This window comes from Cololabis saira, chromosome 9, assembly GCF_033807715.1.
Source record: "Cololabis saira isolate AMF1-May2022 chromosome 9, fColSai1.1, whole genome shotgun sequence".
In the NCBI taxonomy this organism is placed as follows: domain Eukaryota; kingdom Metazoa; phylum Chordata; class Actinopteri; order Beloniformes; family Belonidae; genus Cololabis; species Cololabis saira.
The window spans coordinates 34910708-34927793 of NC_084595.1; the positions used below are offsets into that span (position 1 = coordinate 34910708).

The 17086-nt window shown below is 37.6% G+C and overlaps 1 protein-coding gene across 1 annotated transcript; it reads left to right on the forward strand.

The window, feature by feature from the left end:
• The first annotated feature begins 2170 nt into the window (after nucleotides 1-2170).
• On the forward strand, nucleotides 2171-6327 carry fbxo4 (F-box protein 4). The gene is made up of 7 exons (XM_061730034.1): nucleotides 2171-2405; nucleotides 3759-4036; nucleotides 4142-4362; nucleotides 5287-5362; nucleotides 5472-5656; nucleotides 5775-5968; nucleotides 6065-6327. The coding sequence occupies exons 1-7, from the start codon at nucleotides 2247-2249 to the stop codon at nucleotides 6149-6151; spliced, it is 1200 nt and encodes a 399-aa protein (XP_061586018.1). The 5' UTR covers nucleotides 2171-2246; the 3' UTR covers nucleotides 6152-6327.
• Nucleotides 6328-17086: the final 10759 nt, after the last annotated feature.

Here is a 17086-nt window from a genome sequence, read left to right on the forward strand (position 1 = left end):
CATATACAAAAATACAGTGCCCTTAACGTAGTAATTGGATGCACAACCTTTACAAGCAATCACTGCAAACAGGTGGTTTTTGTAGCTCTCAACCAGACTTCTGAATCGGTCAGCAGGTATTTTAGTTCATGCGTCCTGAGCAAACTGCTATAGCTGTTTCAGCTTTAAAGGTCACGCAGCATTTTTCTAATCTTTTTATGTTCAAAATTACTATGACCAAGGGACATTCATGAGTGAGTTTTTTTTTTTGTTTTTAAATCATTCAAGTTATTTTAGCTGTGCTTTGAGGAAATATATGGCTGAACCATCATCTGCAACTGAAGCTGAACTTCTCGATACTCAACTTTGAAGTTTCATTTCAGGGTTGCTTGATAAACTTAAGACTTCATTGTACCCTGCACAGATTCAAGCGCAAACCAGACACCAAAAAGCAGCCCCAAAGCATTACTAAGCCCCTTATATGTTTTATAGTAGTATGGTGTTTCAGTTTTGTCTCACATCCAAGAAACTACCCTTTCATTAAAAACAAAAAAAACTGTCCCTAATGGAGTTCTACTGTGCCAGTTCTTCATACCATGAATGATGATGAATGGGGCTTGTAGTGTAAAGCACTTAAGTGGTCAACAAGAGTAGAAAAGCATTATACACAGGGGTACACACAAGCTGGTACTCGAGGGCCAGTCTACTGCACGTTTTAGATGTTTCCCTGCCTCAACACCACCCTGATAGACAAGGCTGTGTCACCAACAGAGTTGTGTAAACCTTGATGACATGTTGATGACGACCAGTGATTAGAATCAGGTGTGTTGATGACAGGGAAACATCTAAAACATGCAGTAGACTAGCCCTCGAGTACCGGCTTGTGTGCACCCCTGCTTATTCTTAATATTTGCATTTGTAGTCACAGGAACATGAATCTGCTTGGAAATTCTTTTTTTTTTTTTCTTCCTTAGATCACACACATCTCTGCCTACTCTGGTCCATGCATAGAGTAGTGTATACTACTCTGCATGGATTAATTGTATGGCAAATTAATTAGCTGAATGGCAAATGTAAAAATTGAAGGAAAGTGAAGTTTAAAAAAATGCATGTAACTGACTAATGTAGTAATTTATGATAATTTTGGGGTACCAACCAATCTGTCTAGGCATCTTTAGGATATTCTTTATACACCATTCATCTTTCATTGTCATGCATTTTCAAGATATGTAGGTACACAACACGTGCATTAATTTCTTAACTTTTCAAGAGGAATTAAGCAGTTCCAGTCAGCTTTAAAGGTCCCAACAAATTTGTCCATGTCTGTTCACAAGAAAGGTGTTTAAGAACTGACTGATGTCTTGATGACCAATTCGAAGTATGTCCAAGTTTTTTCATAGCAGCTTTGTAATGCACTATTATTAATATTCCCATCTTTCACAAGTTCCATTTACTTCAATTCTATTTGGATAACTTTGCTAGTGTAACTATTGAAACTGAATCTGTGTTGTTTGGACAAAATTTATTTTCTGCTCTTTTTTTTTTTAATGTCCTTGTTGACAATAAACGTGCTTTGTTTTACCTTGCTTGCATTGTACGTTTTTATAGTTATTATGGCTATCTAGAGTAGTGTTTCTCAAACGGGGGTATGTGAAGGCACTCCAGGGGGTACGTGACATTTTGAAATATACATGTATTTAAAAAGTAGCATCCATGCAAAAATCCTTTAAAAATAATTATTTCATAAATAATTGAGGAAAATATAAGTCTAAATTCATAAAATGAATTTTATCTTCAGGAGTAGGCTATTCAATTTATTATCCTAAAACCCCAGAGTATCCCCCACACCAGGATGGTTCTACCTAACCTGTCAAATGCCACCTGGCTTCACCTGTCATCACTTGGACCAACAATGGAGTCATGGTTGAAGCATAGCAGCAATATTTTTATATTTAATAAATCAGTTACTGATGGCACAGTGCCCTGTTTTAGGTCTTTTTTTTTTTTACAACCAAAAGTGCTTTTGCGCTGGTTAGGGGGTACTTGGTTGAAAAAATATTTCACAGGGGGTACATCACTGAAAAAAAGGTTGAGGACCACTGATCTAGAGGGCAGAACTACATTACCCACAATGCTTCACTTCTGCCACTTATGAGGAAGTGTGTGTGAGACCTGGAAACGTCACATTTGTTGTTGCTTCTCACCACCATTGACTGTAAATACGAAGTTACAAAAAAAGTGGTAAATAAGACTCACTGTGGGAAGCCATGGCAGAAAAGCTCCAGCAGTTCGACTCTGTAGTGATCAGCAGCCTCCGGCGGTTCCGGGACCGATACTTTCCTGCTAAACCAGCCAGAGAGGACTTGATGCCGGTTCCAGAGCCGGGGAAAGAAGACGCACAGCTGAGATTTTTGGATAGGTTACCGGTGAGAAAAGTACAAATTACTCACGACTGAATAACTGTTTCATTTCTCTATATTAACAGTTATTGAAATGTTTACCGAATAAGTTTATGGCGATTTATTAAGGAGCCACTAGTTCCTCCTTTCTGTTTTTGTTTCGCAGTTAAAAATTAATCTGAAAAAGTAATATTCCTGCTTTTTAAAGATCTCGATCTATGGTCTCTGGTTCAAATTAGAAAGATAACTAAATCTTAATCGTCAAGTCTGCATTGCACGATATCTACGATAATAAACACTAAATAAAACAGTTTGGGACGTATGAAACTATTATTCATTTCCTGACCACAGACCACATTAGACCAGACCTAGTTAATCAAAGACGAGACCTGTTGTTCTGGATTATTATTGCGTTAAAAGGATATATAAATAAAGGATGTTGTTTGTGGTTCAATTATATCAATGTAGGCCTACTTGTAAAAATGCAATTAAAGGGCATCGTTGTTTGCTTTTTTCCCCACCAGAAATAAAGGCACCAATAATGTCTTTTTACATTTGACTAACTTTGCTTTTGATTGCATTAAAACTGCATCCAGCATACTTAAATATGTATCTTGTTTTCCCCTCTCTCTTTTTTTACACAATCTTTTTGTCCAAAGAGCCCACAATTTTGATATTTATACTTTTGCATCCGGCTCAGTGAGGATAAATGTGAAGGACAGCGAGTCTCCACTGCTGTCTCATTCTGATGTCCAGGCAGTAGAACTCTGTATTCTTAAAATGACAGTGAACGTAGCTTGAAAAATAGTTGAAAAGGTAGTAAACCATGCAAGTTTCTTTCTGCTAAGGAAGCTTGTATACTAGTAACTAGGGGTGGGTTAAAAATATCGATATATCGATATTTTATCGATATGCATGTGTAGGAACGATTATCGATACATAAATCCAAGTATCGATTTAATTTTTTTTTTTTTTTTTTTTTAAATCCCGATTTTTTCCCCCATTTTAATCACCCAGTGCTCCTACCTAAGTCAGTCCTGGGCATTGCTCCATCTACCAACCCCGGGAGGCCCTCCAATGAGCTCAAGTCTCCTCCTTACTTGAGGAGTGAGCAGGCTGCTTCTTTTCACCAGGCAGGGTGGGGTTTCTCTGGCCGGACGTGGCGCGTGGAAGGATCACGTTATTCCCTTATTGTAACCAGAATATCGATATCGAACCGTATCGTATCGTATCGGAAATCGTATCGTCTGGGACCTAGTGTATCGGAATCGTATCGTATCGGGAGGTCAGTGATGATACCCAGCTCTACTAGTAACCAAGGGATGAGATCCAGATGGAGAACTGTCCTAGCAGGTCTAATACACGTTCCTCTTCCTGAAGGTGGATATACAATTCCTGATCATGGGCCTTCTCTCTCCTGTTGACATCTGCTGCCTGGGGGCCACCAGTCGCTACTGGAGAGCCATGGTGAGAGATCCATTACTGTGGAAATACTTCTTGTTGCGGGATATGCCACACTGGTCCTCCATTGATCACGTCACCATGCCCAACCTGGAGTTGCTGGATGCTCCTTTAATCAGTGAAGAGGAAAGCCTTGAAGATGGAGAGGGGGTGGAGGAGGAGAAAGGAAAAGATCTGAAATTTGATTTCATGTCAGAGTGAGTATTATTTACTCTTGTCTTGATTTAGAATATTTTCGTAACAGATTACTACAAATGTTTTTGCATATATTTATTTATTTGTTTCCTTTTTGGTCTTATCAGATATTTAAAAGGTTGCCCATCCTGCAGACAGCAATGGCTCCCCTCACGGCCAGCGTATAAGGTTGTGACATCATTCCTCCAGTATCTGGTACCCTCCTCTGAACCTCGTTATGCCATGCTTGGTCCCGGCATGGAGCAGCTGGATGTTTCTTTAGTCACCAGGCTCATGCATGCGCCAGATGTGCTGCCTGTTTCAGTCATTCCACAAAGACAGATAAATGGTGAGATATCACTGATATTTTAGGGCTCCTATCCTATGTCAAGTTGTCAAAACTATTGCAGATGGTACAGAAATACAGTTAACCACCAGAGGTGTCAAGTAACAAAGTACAAATACTTCGTTACCTTATTTAAGTAGAAATTTTGGTTATCTATACTTCACTGGAGTAATTATTTTTCAGACGACTTTTTACTTTTACTTCTTACATTTTCACGCAATTATCTGTACTTTTTACTCCTTACAATTTAAAAACAGCCTTACTCTATTTCATTTCGGCCTTTAAAAAAAAAACTATCCAGTTAAATTGCTCCATCCGGATAGAGTGAATTTGGTTGTGGTTGTTTCAGATGTTCTTGTCCAGTTTTGTTCTTACATCCGTTCCCTCAGATTCCTGCAACTAAACTTGGATGTACATTCCAATAAAGGTTTAGGATAAATGATAACATGCCTCTGAAGTTTGACTTTTTGCACCATTACAATACTTATAGGCAACTAGTCATCATATCTTCTGCTCTCTGAAACACATGTTAATGCTCAATAGTACACATATATGGTTCTTTAATATATTTGCATTATACTAAGATGCATTCATTTTCAATGACTTTTGTCCTTAATGGCTTTTTTCCCCCTTACATTACTTTTACTTTTATACTTTAAGTAGTTTTGAAACCAGTACTTTTATACTTTTACTTGATAAAAAAAACTTGAGTTGATACTTCAACTTCTACAGGAGTATTTTAAACTCTAGTATCTATACTTCTACCTGAGTAATGAATGTGAATACTTTTGACACCTCTGTTAACCACTATAGATTCAGTCAGGAGAGATATTATGATTGTTGTTGTCGTTATCACCACTAGGTGGTGGCATTTGCCTATTTGCCTATATAACGCCAATCAGTTTTTTGTATGTTTTCTGTATTTAGGCATTGGTTCAGGAGTCAGCTACATGTTCAACCACCAACACAAGTTTAACATCTTAACTCTGTATTCAACCAACAGGTGAGTATGTTTTAACGCCGTCCAGGCTGAGTGGATGTCATTTGGAATCTTTTTGAATATCATTTGAGTACTTCTGCTGTCATGAATGTTCATATCATTTGATCTACAGAGCAGAGAGGGAGAGGGCCAGACTGCAGCAGCACACCATAAGTAATAAGCTCTTTGCTTGTGAAGGAACGGATGACTCTGGCTACCCGGTGTACAGCCCGGCTGCCCAGGTCCAGCAGGTGTGCCAGGTCGTGGATGGTTTCATTTATGTTGCTAATGCAGAGCCCGAGACAGAAGAGAGAAAAGGTAGTTTTGTGTGTGTGTGTGTTTCTGGGGGGTCTCTTGATCTTCTGTGACCATGATGAGGATTAGTTTTTGATAAGCGAGTACAGAATATTTGTCTGAATCTCTTGTGTTTGAGCAGGTGACTGGAAGTCCGAGGTGGCCCAGATTCGGGCTGTACTGAACTGTGCTGGACATCCCACATCCAGGCCTCTACTTGTTCTCTCGTGTGTCTCCAGAGAGCAGACAGAAACAGTCGGTCCTGCCAAGTGTCGAACTCCTTGCGTTTACATGGCAAAGACACTCTGCCTCCCTCAGCTCCCTAACCCATGGATGGTAAAGGCTTGATATGTAACCAGTTGAAAGTCTTCTGAATCTATTTAGTGTGAGTCTGTGGATGATTTTCAACCAGTGTTTCTCATTCATAATCAGGTGCAGGATACGGTGGCTGAATCTCTGTCAGGTCTTCTGGATGGGGTTTCTTGGCTGCTGAGATGTTCTGGTGTCAAACTTGGCTAGTTCCTAAAGTCTGGCTGCCATGAGATGAATCCTAAACACAGACATTATCACTACATAATCCTGTCCCCAGTAAATACCAGAGTATTTTCTGATCAATGTTTACCATGTATACATAGCACCTTATTCTCAGGGCCGCAGCACTGGAGGGCAGGGGATCGGAGAACCTCTTACTGTATAGTCTATATATATATATATATGTAAAAAAATAAGGTGCACATGAAGGAATTTTACCATGTTTGAGAGAGCAAAAGGACAATAAGTAAAGATTGGAACATGACTGATGAAGAATGTTTTCATTAAAGACGTCATCACCTCAAAGTATTCATAGAAACCAAAGGAAATGCAACCAAAGATTTTTTTTTTCTTTTTCAAATCTTTTTTTAGTTCATGTTTCCATATTTTCCCCTATACTTGATGGTAATTGCTGAAAATAAAAACAAATGCTCATAACAATATTCAGACTTTTTTTCAAGGCATGTTATACAAAACTATTCTTTTAGAATGTCAAACATAATTGCTTTTTTTTTAAACACTTTCTTTTCATTTTCTACTTCACCAGGGCAAAACAATTGCTTATATTTTATTTCTTTATTTAATTCTAAGTATAAAGCACAGGAAAACTGAAGCCTGCGGCCAAATATGCTGTCATGTAGAATATGGAGGGTGAACAAAACAAATTAAGTCCTTCATTCAGTATATTTACACCTCACTGGGAAATCTGTAAGTTCCTTGAAGTGAGCTATTAGTAATGAGATGAAAATCTCATGGGATGTTAAACTATAGTATTATATTTTATATATAATAGTATGGTGATATAATTTGGTTATATGTTATAATATTTTATAAAAATTATGTTATATTAGGATATTACTATATTATTATGCTAAATTTATATATCATGCTACACCACTCTATGATAATTATTTATTTGTTTACTCTCAAATTAATATTCTCAATTTATGTATCTATTTTCATCATCTTATTTACACTCACACACACACACATACTGATGTTGTCTTTTGTCGTTGTTTGCACTGTATGTTAATAAATGGAAAAAAAAAAGTAATGAGATGAAAACAACTACCATTGAATATTTTTTAATTCAATTATTTCAGTAGTTTAACTTTAAAACAAAATGCGCACCTTTATAATTTGCTCACATTTATTGCAGAGATATGTATTATAGTGGTTAAATTATTAGTTTTAGAAAGTTCTTGATGGTTGTGCTGTGATGAAAGGTCACTGGTTTTTGATTGACAGGGTTTAATCATTCTTCAAAACCTACCGTGTCAGTCTAATTTTGTTCTCAACACCTTTAAGAGCTATGTTTTTTTTATTCAGCTTTGCATTTCAATTTGTAAGTGTAGCCCTGCCATAGAAAGTTTAGTCCTCACGTGTATGTCACCATGCAAAAACAATAATAACTCGCATTGACCACCAGGGGGCGGTATTTGAACTCATGTAATTCAGTGTTTATAGATAATTACTAAATTCTCATTACTTTTGACTCTTTTTTTAATTTATTTATTTATTCATTTTTTACTCTAATCCTGTCATACTAGCCCTGTATTCAATTTTCAGTCCTAAACAGTGATCAAAGCTCACTCATACATTGCAATTATTTTTGAAGGCAAAGTCTTTACTATCTATACAATCATATTCCACACCTGCTTTTGAGCATTGAAGTGGTTTATTCCAACGCTTGTTTGGCAAGAGGCAAGTTCACCTTGCACATTTCAGCAGTCCAACACAGGGGCAACATGTAGAAATTACCATTTCATCACACAACCAATATAGTGTCACCGTGTAAATGATGTGCGAGTATTTGGATGATGAATGGAAACCTACATGCATGCAAGCACATAGCGCATATAAGTGCATATAAGTCAAAGGCTGAACTTTCTTGTTGTAGCGTAACTGTGATAGGTTTTGTGCCTCTGCTACCCAATGAAAAGCTTTTTTCATGCAGGTAACAGACATACAACTCTAAAATTATCTTCGTCAACTTCTTTCATGTCTTATGGTAACAGTAGACAAGAAAAAAACTGTTTAAATTCACATCTTGGCATGCTCTGTTCACCACCAATTTGCTTGAATATAGCAATACTTATGTCTAGTTACATGCAGTGATTTTTATAAAGCTAAATTCCAGCAACCTTGCAGCACTGACATCATCCTATCTCACCCTAAATGTGGGTAAAGTCGTGTATTTTCTCTTAAAATAACCATATGTTTCATTTGGCACTGCTCAATGATGGTGTTCAGACACTTTGTGTGCAACAATAAAATCATTTCTGCAGCATCTGAGGTATGACAAGATAATGTGCTTCATTGAAGCGTTTTTTTTCTAGTCCCCATAATCACTGGGCAGGGTATGTCCTCTGCCCAGCCCATCCTCAGCAATCATTTTCATACGCACAGATTTAAAATAAGACGGTAATTGTTGCAATTTGGTAGCATTTAACTGAGCTCAATAGTGGTGAGGCAGTTTTTTTTCTCTTTCAGGTAATACTTATTTGTAGGGAAAGGATGGAAGAGAACTATTGCGTGAGAGAGCATCTCTATACTATTTGTGTGTTTCTGAACCAGACAGAGAGAGCATGTCTTCTCTCTTTTCTCTATCTAGTCTTTGGCCCTCATGCAGCAGTTATTTACTCACATTAAATGCATGCTAATATATGTATGTCTACTTACTGTAGTTCACATACAGTAAGTCAGTTGACCAAATATGAGGATGGACCACATCTGAAAACAAAAAAAAAATCTTGAATCATGGGAACCTTTATTTTGAAGCAAGTAGAGAACAATATTTTACAGTCGTTTGTTCTTATCCTTGAATGCTGATCCTGATCTTGCTGTTGGAAATCCCTGGCTGGCGCTGTTGGTATGTATGGATAAGTAAACATGTGATTACAGTCAGTCAGTCAGCGATTGAAGATGTGAGGTAACTTCAGTCTGGTTATGAACAAAGACAAAAATCGACTGTGTACACACATATATTGCAACTTTGCACCCTGTATTTGTTAAATCCACTACCGGTACTTACTTGGATATTTTCAAGGTCTATTTACTCAGTAAAGTCCAGACTGTGGACTGTTAGCACACATCCCTACATAATAACAGCTGGGCTTTGGTACCAGACCTCCAGCTGCTTCTTGTCTTCCACAGTCACAAGGGGCCTCCAGGATGAGATGCCATGAAGAAGAACTTCTGTTAATGACCCAGGACAGTAAATATGATTTTGGTCTGCAGCGTGATGAGGACAGTCCAAACATACCATGCATGTACTACAGAAGAATTCAGTATGCGTAATATACCGCAGATATAAGATTTAAAAAAAGTCTAAAGGGTCCAAGTATGAAGTCAACATATCACATCTTATGTGTCTGTATGTGTCAAGGAGACATGAAGAAGTTCTGCTTATAGTTTTGTTGTTCTTAGAATACTCGTGTTAAAAGATGAATTATTATTAATGTTTCACTGACAGTGAAATTTACCTTTTGATAAATGTTTTGACAGTTTTTTCACACAAATGCTCTGTATTTACATTTAGAAGACATGCACTGCCTTTACTGTGTTATATATTCTTCATTTCTTGTTTTATGTAGGCAAAAGTGCCATGCAGGACAATGATCTAACCAGAATCAGAGAAAACATTTCCAATAGTTTGGTACTTCAGATGAATTCACTTTTTTCTTTCCTTTCTTCTAAGAAAAAATGAAATATATTTGAAAATACATTTCACAAAAAGACCTGTTCAAGGTCAAATTGAGCCTAGACATTATTAGGGTTTAAACAAGCTAGAGACATTTTTAAAAGACCTGTGTTGACTGTCTAACAAAATAAATTACGATCAAATATTTGGTGGCATAGATATAGAAAGAAAATGGAAATTTACAAAAAAAGTTATGTTGAACTAATAAGGGATTAACAGCAAGCATTAGAAAAAAAAGATTAACGGCCATCACCAACTGTGAAATATGGCTCTTGAAAAATTCAAAACAATATTTTTATTAGAGCAAAGACTTTTGTAGCATAAATGTGCTTTCAAAAAAGTTGAAATGGAACGATGTAGTTTGTTTTGTTTGTTTGTTTTACAAATTGTAACGGAATATAAGCTGAGGCTGTGTAGCTTCAGGTCAATTTATTTTTATTCTTTCGGTTTTATTTGAGCAGAAATATAAGGCAGGTTGGTTTGACCCGAACCCCACATAAGGGCTATTTGCCCAGTCTCTGTTTGGCTAGCTTGGCACACTTCAGACAAATGGCTGCTCTGTCATGATGCAAGTTTACCTTGCATACTATATCCCATAATGCAATGTGCCACTACAGCTAAATCTATTTGGAGTGGTCACATGACTTGCTTCCACTTGTAGTGTAACATAGTGCAAACAGTGTGCAACACTGTAAAATGACCATTTTTGATCAGGAGACCCAAAAAGTCTTTTAGAATGAAAGCGAAGAAAGCTGCAAGAATGCACAGCAAAATCTAATTATAGTATTTGATGAACATGGCCCTGCGATGGACTGGCGACCTGTCCAGGGTGAACCCCTTCCTCTCGCCTGTAATGAGCTGGGATAGGCTCCAGCAGAACCCGTGACCCTGCAAAGGACAAAATGGGTATAGAAAATGGATGGATGGATTTGATGAACATGAAATAACATAAATGCCTTCTAGTAAAGTAAATCCCCCAAATTAGATTTTTAACCTGTAAATGATCGCTGGAGAATCAGAGTGAAGACGATATGTGAACATACATGCAAAGATGAAAAGAAAGCAGTTGTGGTTAATCCCTAAACACAGCTCTACATCTTTCTCCAATCGGCTCTATGTTCCATGCTTGCTCTTCATTTCTCTCTTCCGTTCATTAAAGTTAAGTCCTTGATTTGTATTCTATGATAACAGCCATGATTAAAGTACGTTTGAAAAAAAAAAAGCAACAAAAAAAACACATAATTTGCATGATGCATTTACTGATCAAGCCGAGCGTCCCTCTTAATTGTGTTGTTTTGCACATGGTGGGGCTCTCATGCTGATACTCTGAGGATCCTATTCAGCACATGCAATCTGACTGATTCACCTCAATTTCCTCTAGTCTCCAGCCTGTTTCTCTCACCTACCTCCTGCTGTCACACACATGGAAGGTTAGAGACTTGAAATATTGAATTAGGGTTCAGACTTATTGCAAATTAAGTGCGAATTGCTTAAGGCCTTTTACAATCTGTAACAAAGAATATAGAACAAGAGACACAGTGATCCAGTCTTGTATTTGCTGTTGTTATTTCTTTGGGTGTAATCTGACTGAGCTAATGTTGAGGGGTCTTAAATCCGTCCACACAGTCACAGCAGAGGAACATTTTGTCCTTATAGGCACGAAGAGGAAGTCTCAATAAATAAAGCAATACATCCAAATCAGTATTTAAATCAGTTAATCATTAATTCTTTGAAAAGGTGAGATCAACGGTTGGGTTTAAGCGTTGGTGACCATCTTCTCTCTTTTCAACTAATCAAATAGCTGGCGGGGCCAGACAGAGTTGTAAATGGCTCTGCTTTGATTTGAAACTGCGCTAACCGCGTTACAGGGGTTGACACAAAGGGCGCTCTTTTGTTATGGGAAAATTAGAAAAGGGCAGCCGGGCACACATTGCGTGGCTACGAATAGGCATGCTTTCGCAGAGAAACAAATTATAGAAATGGGGCTGTTGCTTCTGTTGCCTGAAGCCTGTCTGTCAGGTGGCTAAAAAATTGGAAACCAAATCACCTTCAAAACAGCATCGGAAACTGTAATCGGTTCGTCAATTCTGTGGACATTTAGAGGTCTCTTGAAAAAGAAGGGGACAACACAACAAAGCAACAGAAGTCTGACATACAGAGGCTACTGTATGTTTGCTTTACAGTCATGTCACAAAACAATCCGTGTTATGTTGGAAAAGAGATTAAATAGTAAAGGCTTGTAACACTTTGGGGGGGTTTATTTTTTCCTCGTTATTTTTCTGTTTGCTTTTCATATCCTCAAATAAGCTAAATTAACCCTCAGTGAGTGGAAGTGATTAAAGCTGTAATCTAAAACCTAATCCTTTGGCCCCAGTTTATGGTTTTGGACCATATTGTTCTTCCACTTACAATTTATCTTCTTTTTCAATTACAGATTACTACCATTATTATTTCTTTTCATTATTATTTAACTCTTTTTTTAAATCAAATGTAAAATTTGTAGATCAGATTTTTAAACTTTAAAAAAATATTTTGCTCATTTTTAAAACTTAAAAAAAAAAGAAAATCAATGCACAAGAGATTTTTTTTAAACATTTTTTTAAATGTCTAGAAGCGAATGAAAGCCTAGCAATCTTATTGAAGGGTAAATGTCACTGCTTGTAAAGTATGATGTCAGACTATGCTCACGTGGCTTATGTTTGCACACGGGGTTGTTGCCCTCCAAGATCACACAGACATCCAACCCCAAATCAGAAAAAGTTGAAAAGATATAGAAAATCCAAATACATTGCATCATTTCATTGGTTATTTTTTCCAGCTCTGCATTTCATGCGTGCAACACTTCCCAAAAACTGTTGATATCTTGGGGCATTTAAGTGCCAGTAAAGAGGTGGAAAACTTTATAGAACAATAAACAGATTCCCACTTTGTCAACAAATTTGTGAGGAAACAGAAGGAATATCTTCTTGTAGAAGTCATAACATCAAACCATTCAAGGAATCTGCAGAGATTTCAGTGTTCAGTGTAAGCAAAGATTTTCTCCCCCCTCATAAGGCCCTAAAGTAGACAACGGGCCAGATTGGATGATTTAAATAAACATGGGTTCAGTTTACCAGCTGATTCAATCATCCAGTTTTACAAAACTTCACCACCAGATGAAGGCTTGTTTTATTTCACAAGCTTCTATGATAGATTTTAGTAAACTTGAGTAAACTACCCCTAACCTGTGGAGACTGCACTGTTCTGTAAACAGATCCCTGCATGTATACTGATTTAGAAGCTATGTGAAAACGCCAACACTCACGTGTCAGACATACTGCCAGTGAATCCATGCTTTTGATACTCTGTTCTAACATACCTGGCTTAAACTAGTGGACCTTTTGACGGACCTTTGTAGACCTTGATGACAAGCGGAGGGCTGATCCGATCATTTGAACTCATTTGAACTCTTTTGAATGCGTTGGACCTGAGCAACGTCTGACACATGCAGGGCAGCGTTCCCTGAGGACCAGGGTTCAACAACGCTGGTCTGGACTGGAGCTTGCGCCTCATTGCAAATAGTCCTGACCTGCTGGCAGTAGAGACTATGCGGAGAATTTTGGATGACGTACACTCGAGTACAACTTTGATTTGCTGCACACCTTGAGATGTGTTTTTACATGTTTTTAAAATCTTTTTATGTAAAGCACTTTGAATTGTCTTGTAAATGAAATGTGCTATAAAAATAAACCTGTCCTGCCTTCATGGCTTCATGGATGGGACAAAATAATGACTGAAACTCTTCATGTTTTTGTATCCTCAACACCAGAACATCTTTAAGTGTTGTGGAAAGAAACGGCTTCATAAAGTGATAAAAGGTTTGTTGTGCCAATGCTGTGTGGAATATGTTGCCGCTCTGAAATGCAAAAACATTTATATAAATACAAATTAAATTAAACTGAAGAGGGGAAAAAAGTATCTTGAGTTCACTGTTAAAAAAAAAAGTAAATTTATTTTTTAGGAATCACTGTGTTATTTGCTTTTTTTTCTGATATGAGGCTGCAATATAAATTGTTTAAAAGTCTAATTTTCCATATTTCATCATGCTTTTTGTCATAAAAGTTTTCATTTTGTTTGATTCACATTTGTTTCTCAACTAAACTGCATGTAAGAATAAATATCTGTTGAAATAAACACACGTAATTAGCATTTCACTAAGTAAATTGTTTTTCTTCAAAACCATTTAAAATGTTTGAGAATAAGATTAAATGCTGTGAATATTATTTGTAGTGTCTGTATTATTGTATCCAGTCCCTACCTAGCAACTCTTTCAACAACCCAACTGTGCTTGCTGTGGTTTGGATTTATCCCCTGCAGCAAGCGTGGGTTTCTCCCCCTTAACCCCCCAGAAATGTTAGTCTATGTTGGCTCACATGCTCCTTTGCATGGACCACGGACACTGAAACTTGCTGATTGTGTACACAGAGCACCTTTGTTGTAAAACTTGCTGACACGTTTAATTTGTCCCCATGTAGTGTCTTGTTACATGTGGTAATGATTTAGCTTTTGTTTAAACCACATATGACCCACTTTTAAAGATATTTGTCTTTCACATGAACTCAGAATTGTAACACCGGTGGCCATCTACTCAGGAAACTGAGACGTTTGAGCCTTTTTTGCAACAAAAACATTTAGAATACTGAGTTTTCCCTTTGGCCTCAAATCACTTTGTGAAGTACATTTAAATGGCAAGACCGATTAATGAACAAAAGCCCAGAGTTTGTGTCACCTAAAATGATGTATGTAAAAAAAAAAGACAAAGCAAAAGTGGTTCAAGCTGAAGAGGTTTATGTGTTGAAAGCTTAAATGCTGCTATAAAAGGCAAACAAATCAAATTATAAAAAGCCATTGCTACTGGAATGACTAACAGCAGAGTATTCGCCGACATCTTAGGCAGGATTGAGCTATATAGACAAACAGGGAGAATCCAGCCCCAGACCTCAGCATTCACTGAGCGAACAGTCTGTGGGCCAGATGCATTCTTCTCTTGTCAAATTCAATACAACATAAGTCCACAATTCAATAACAAAGCAACCATGTCACTGGATGCTCCCACACTCCCCAAACCAGAGTAATCTGTCACATAACTCAGCATTATAGGGACACAGGAGATCATTTAATATTATCAGATTGCTGTCAAGTGTTTTTTGTCTGATAGAAATAAAGTGCTTTATGAAATGCTATAAACTTAGGGTGAGCTCATAATTTTACTAGAATTTACCATGACCTGCATATCAGACAAGGATTTTATGTCAAATTTTTTGTGCATGTTTTACAAAGATACATGACACTTGTAAATCTCAAAAATTCCTTTCACTTGGAGCGTTTCCGTCTGCGCAACAGGCCACGGCTTAGCTGCAGTATTTATGTTGTGTGAGAGCAGAGCTGGTGTCTCGGCTCGTGTTTTTATGCACGCTGCAGTTGGATGACTTGGAAAAGCCAAACCATAACTTGTGGACCTTGTAAACGGGAGGAGGGCTGGAGTATAACAATCTGAGGGCAGCACATCGCAAATTATGTCAACGTTGCATTGGTGCATAAGCAGGGAAGAGAAAAAAATGGATTAGACCTATGATTTATACACACACCAGACCCTCCTCTGTGTGTCTGTCCATATTTGTCTTGTTTTACTTTTGATTTGTTCATAGTGTTCAGTAGGTTAATTAAAGCTGGTATATGTGAGATTTACAATTTGAATATTTTCAAATCAACCACATTGATGTGAGTGTATCAAAGAAAAACTACTGTTTTCAACACATTCATCCCCTGTGTTAATGGAGCCTCCGAAAACTAATCAGCTAATCAGTGGTTACAAGTGGAGCCTCATTATACCACTTTATACCACAAGAGGTGATTAATGTAGCATTTCTTCGTGCATTCAAACAGAAAAAGTGACACTAGCTAAGACGATATTCTACTTACATGTCAGTCATGCTGCAAATACTGTTTAGGCTAAACTTGCAGACTGGTCATGGGGTAAACTGGCAATCCCCCATTTTAATCATAATGTGTGAACAACTCGAAGATGTTCAACAATGAGACATGTTAAAAAATATCTAACCATATCTAAGTTTTCAGGGGATCCCCATTCAAGCTGCAGTGAACACAGTTCGGTCAGGGCCGGTACGGGTCAGAAGGGTTAGAATGGTCCAGCCCTTTGAGGAGAGCCAGTGGCGTCACATCAGGGGAAGTATCTTCCTGCCCACCCGGTGGTCGGGTCAATACCTTTTCATTTATGGAGGTAACTGGCGAGGTATCCTCCAGCGGGATGTTGGCTTTTTCCTCGGTTGCAGTAAAAAAACGTACCTAATTTTGTCATTTTTGCTTTAACATCATCCTGGCTCTTTTTTTCTTTTCTCTTTTGTGCGCCGCTTTTTTGTTTGGGCTTGCTAAACATAATGCTATGCTATTTTTGTCATCTATTTCTCTTTGTTTACTTTTTTTTCTTGCTGAAAAGTCACATCGCATCATGCACTTAAAATGATAGAGTTAGGGCCAATCCCAATTCAACTTCACTCGCCCTTCTTTTCTCCACTCGCACTTCTTTTCTTCCCTAAGCCCTAAAAAAGAAGGGGGAGATTTTAGGGCACTTGAGATCTAGGGCACTTGGCCCAGGTGCCTGTCCCAATTCTCCCCCTACCCCTCGTTTCCATCCCTAGCCTGATCAGGAAGCTGAGAGCCAAAAGCTGTTTTAATTTCAGCTGTAGCTCTGTTAATATGGCACGTATATTCCATATAAAAAAATGTGCACAGAAATATTTACAAAAAAAAAAGTTTGCAGTGTATGTGCTGCTACTGCTGATGAGGTGTCCTGTCCACCATTTTCTCTAAAAGGTTTAGGAACCTGTCCATATGTTCTTCATATAGTTTTGTACTTGTGTGGTTTTACTCACTTGGAAATACTTTTAAATTGTCTAATAAAACTTGTTTCACAACAGTTTTCTCTACTGGGGTTTCTCAAAGTAAGGTAATGTCTCAAATTATAAACTGTACAACAAGATCAATAGTAAAATAAGGATAGTGAGAGAATCCGCAGTAAAAAAGGCTTTATTTGCTATATTCAAATAACATTTTTAAAAAGAAAAAAAGTAAACATTGCAAGCAGAACAAAGAAAGGTGCTGTTCCATATAAAAAAATTTGCACAGAAATATGTACAAAAAAAAAGGTTTGCAGTGTATGT

Excerpts from the sequence above, each read along its gene's own strand:
- fbxo4 (XM_061730034.1), top strand. The coding sequence starts at position 2,247 with ATGGCAGAAAAGCTCCAGCAGTTCGACTCTGTAGTGATCAGCAGCCTC. Across the intron at positions 4,037-4,141 it reads AAATTTGATTTCATGTCAGA|ATATTTAAAAGGTTGCCCAT; the intron begins GTGAGTATTATT and ends TGGTCTTATCAG. Across the intron at positions 4,363-5,286 it reads TCCACAAAGACAGATAAATG|GCATTGGTTCAGGAGTCAGC; the intron begins GTGAGATATCAC and ends TTCTGTATTTAG.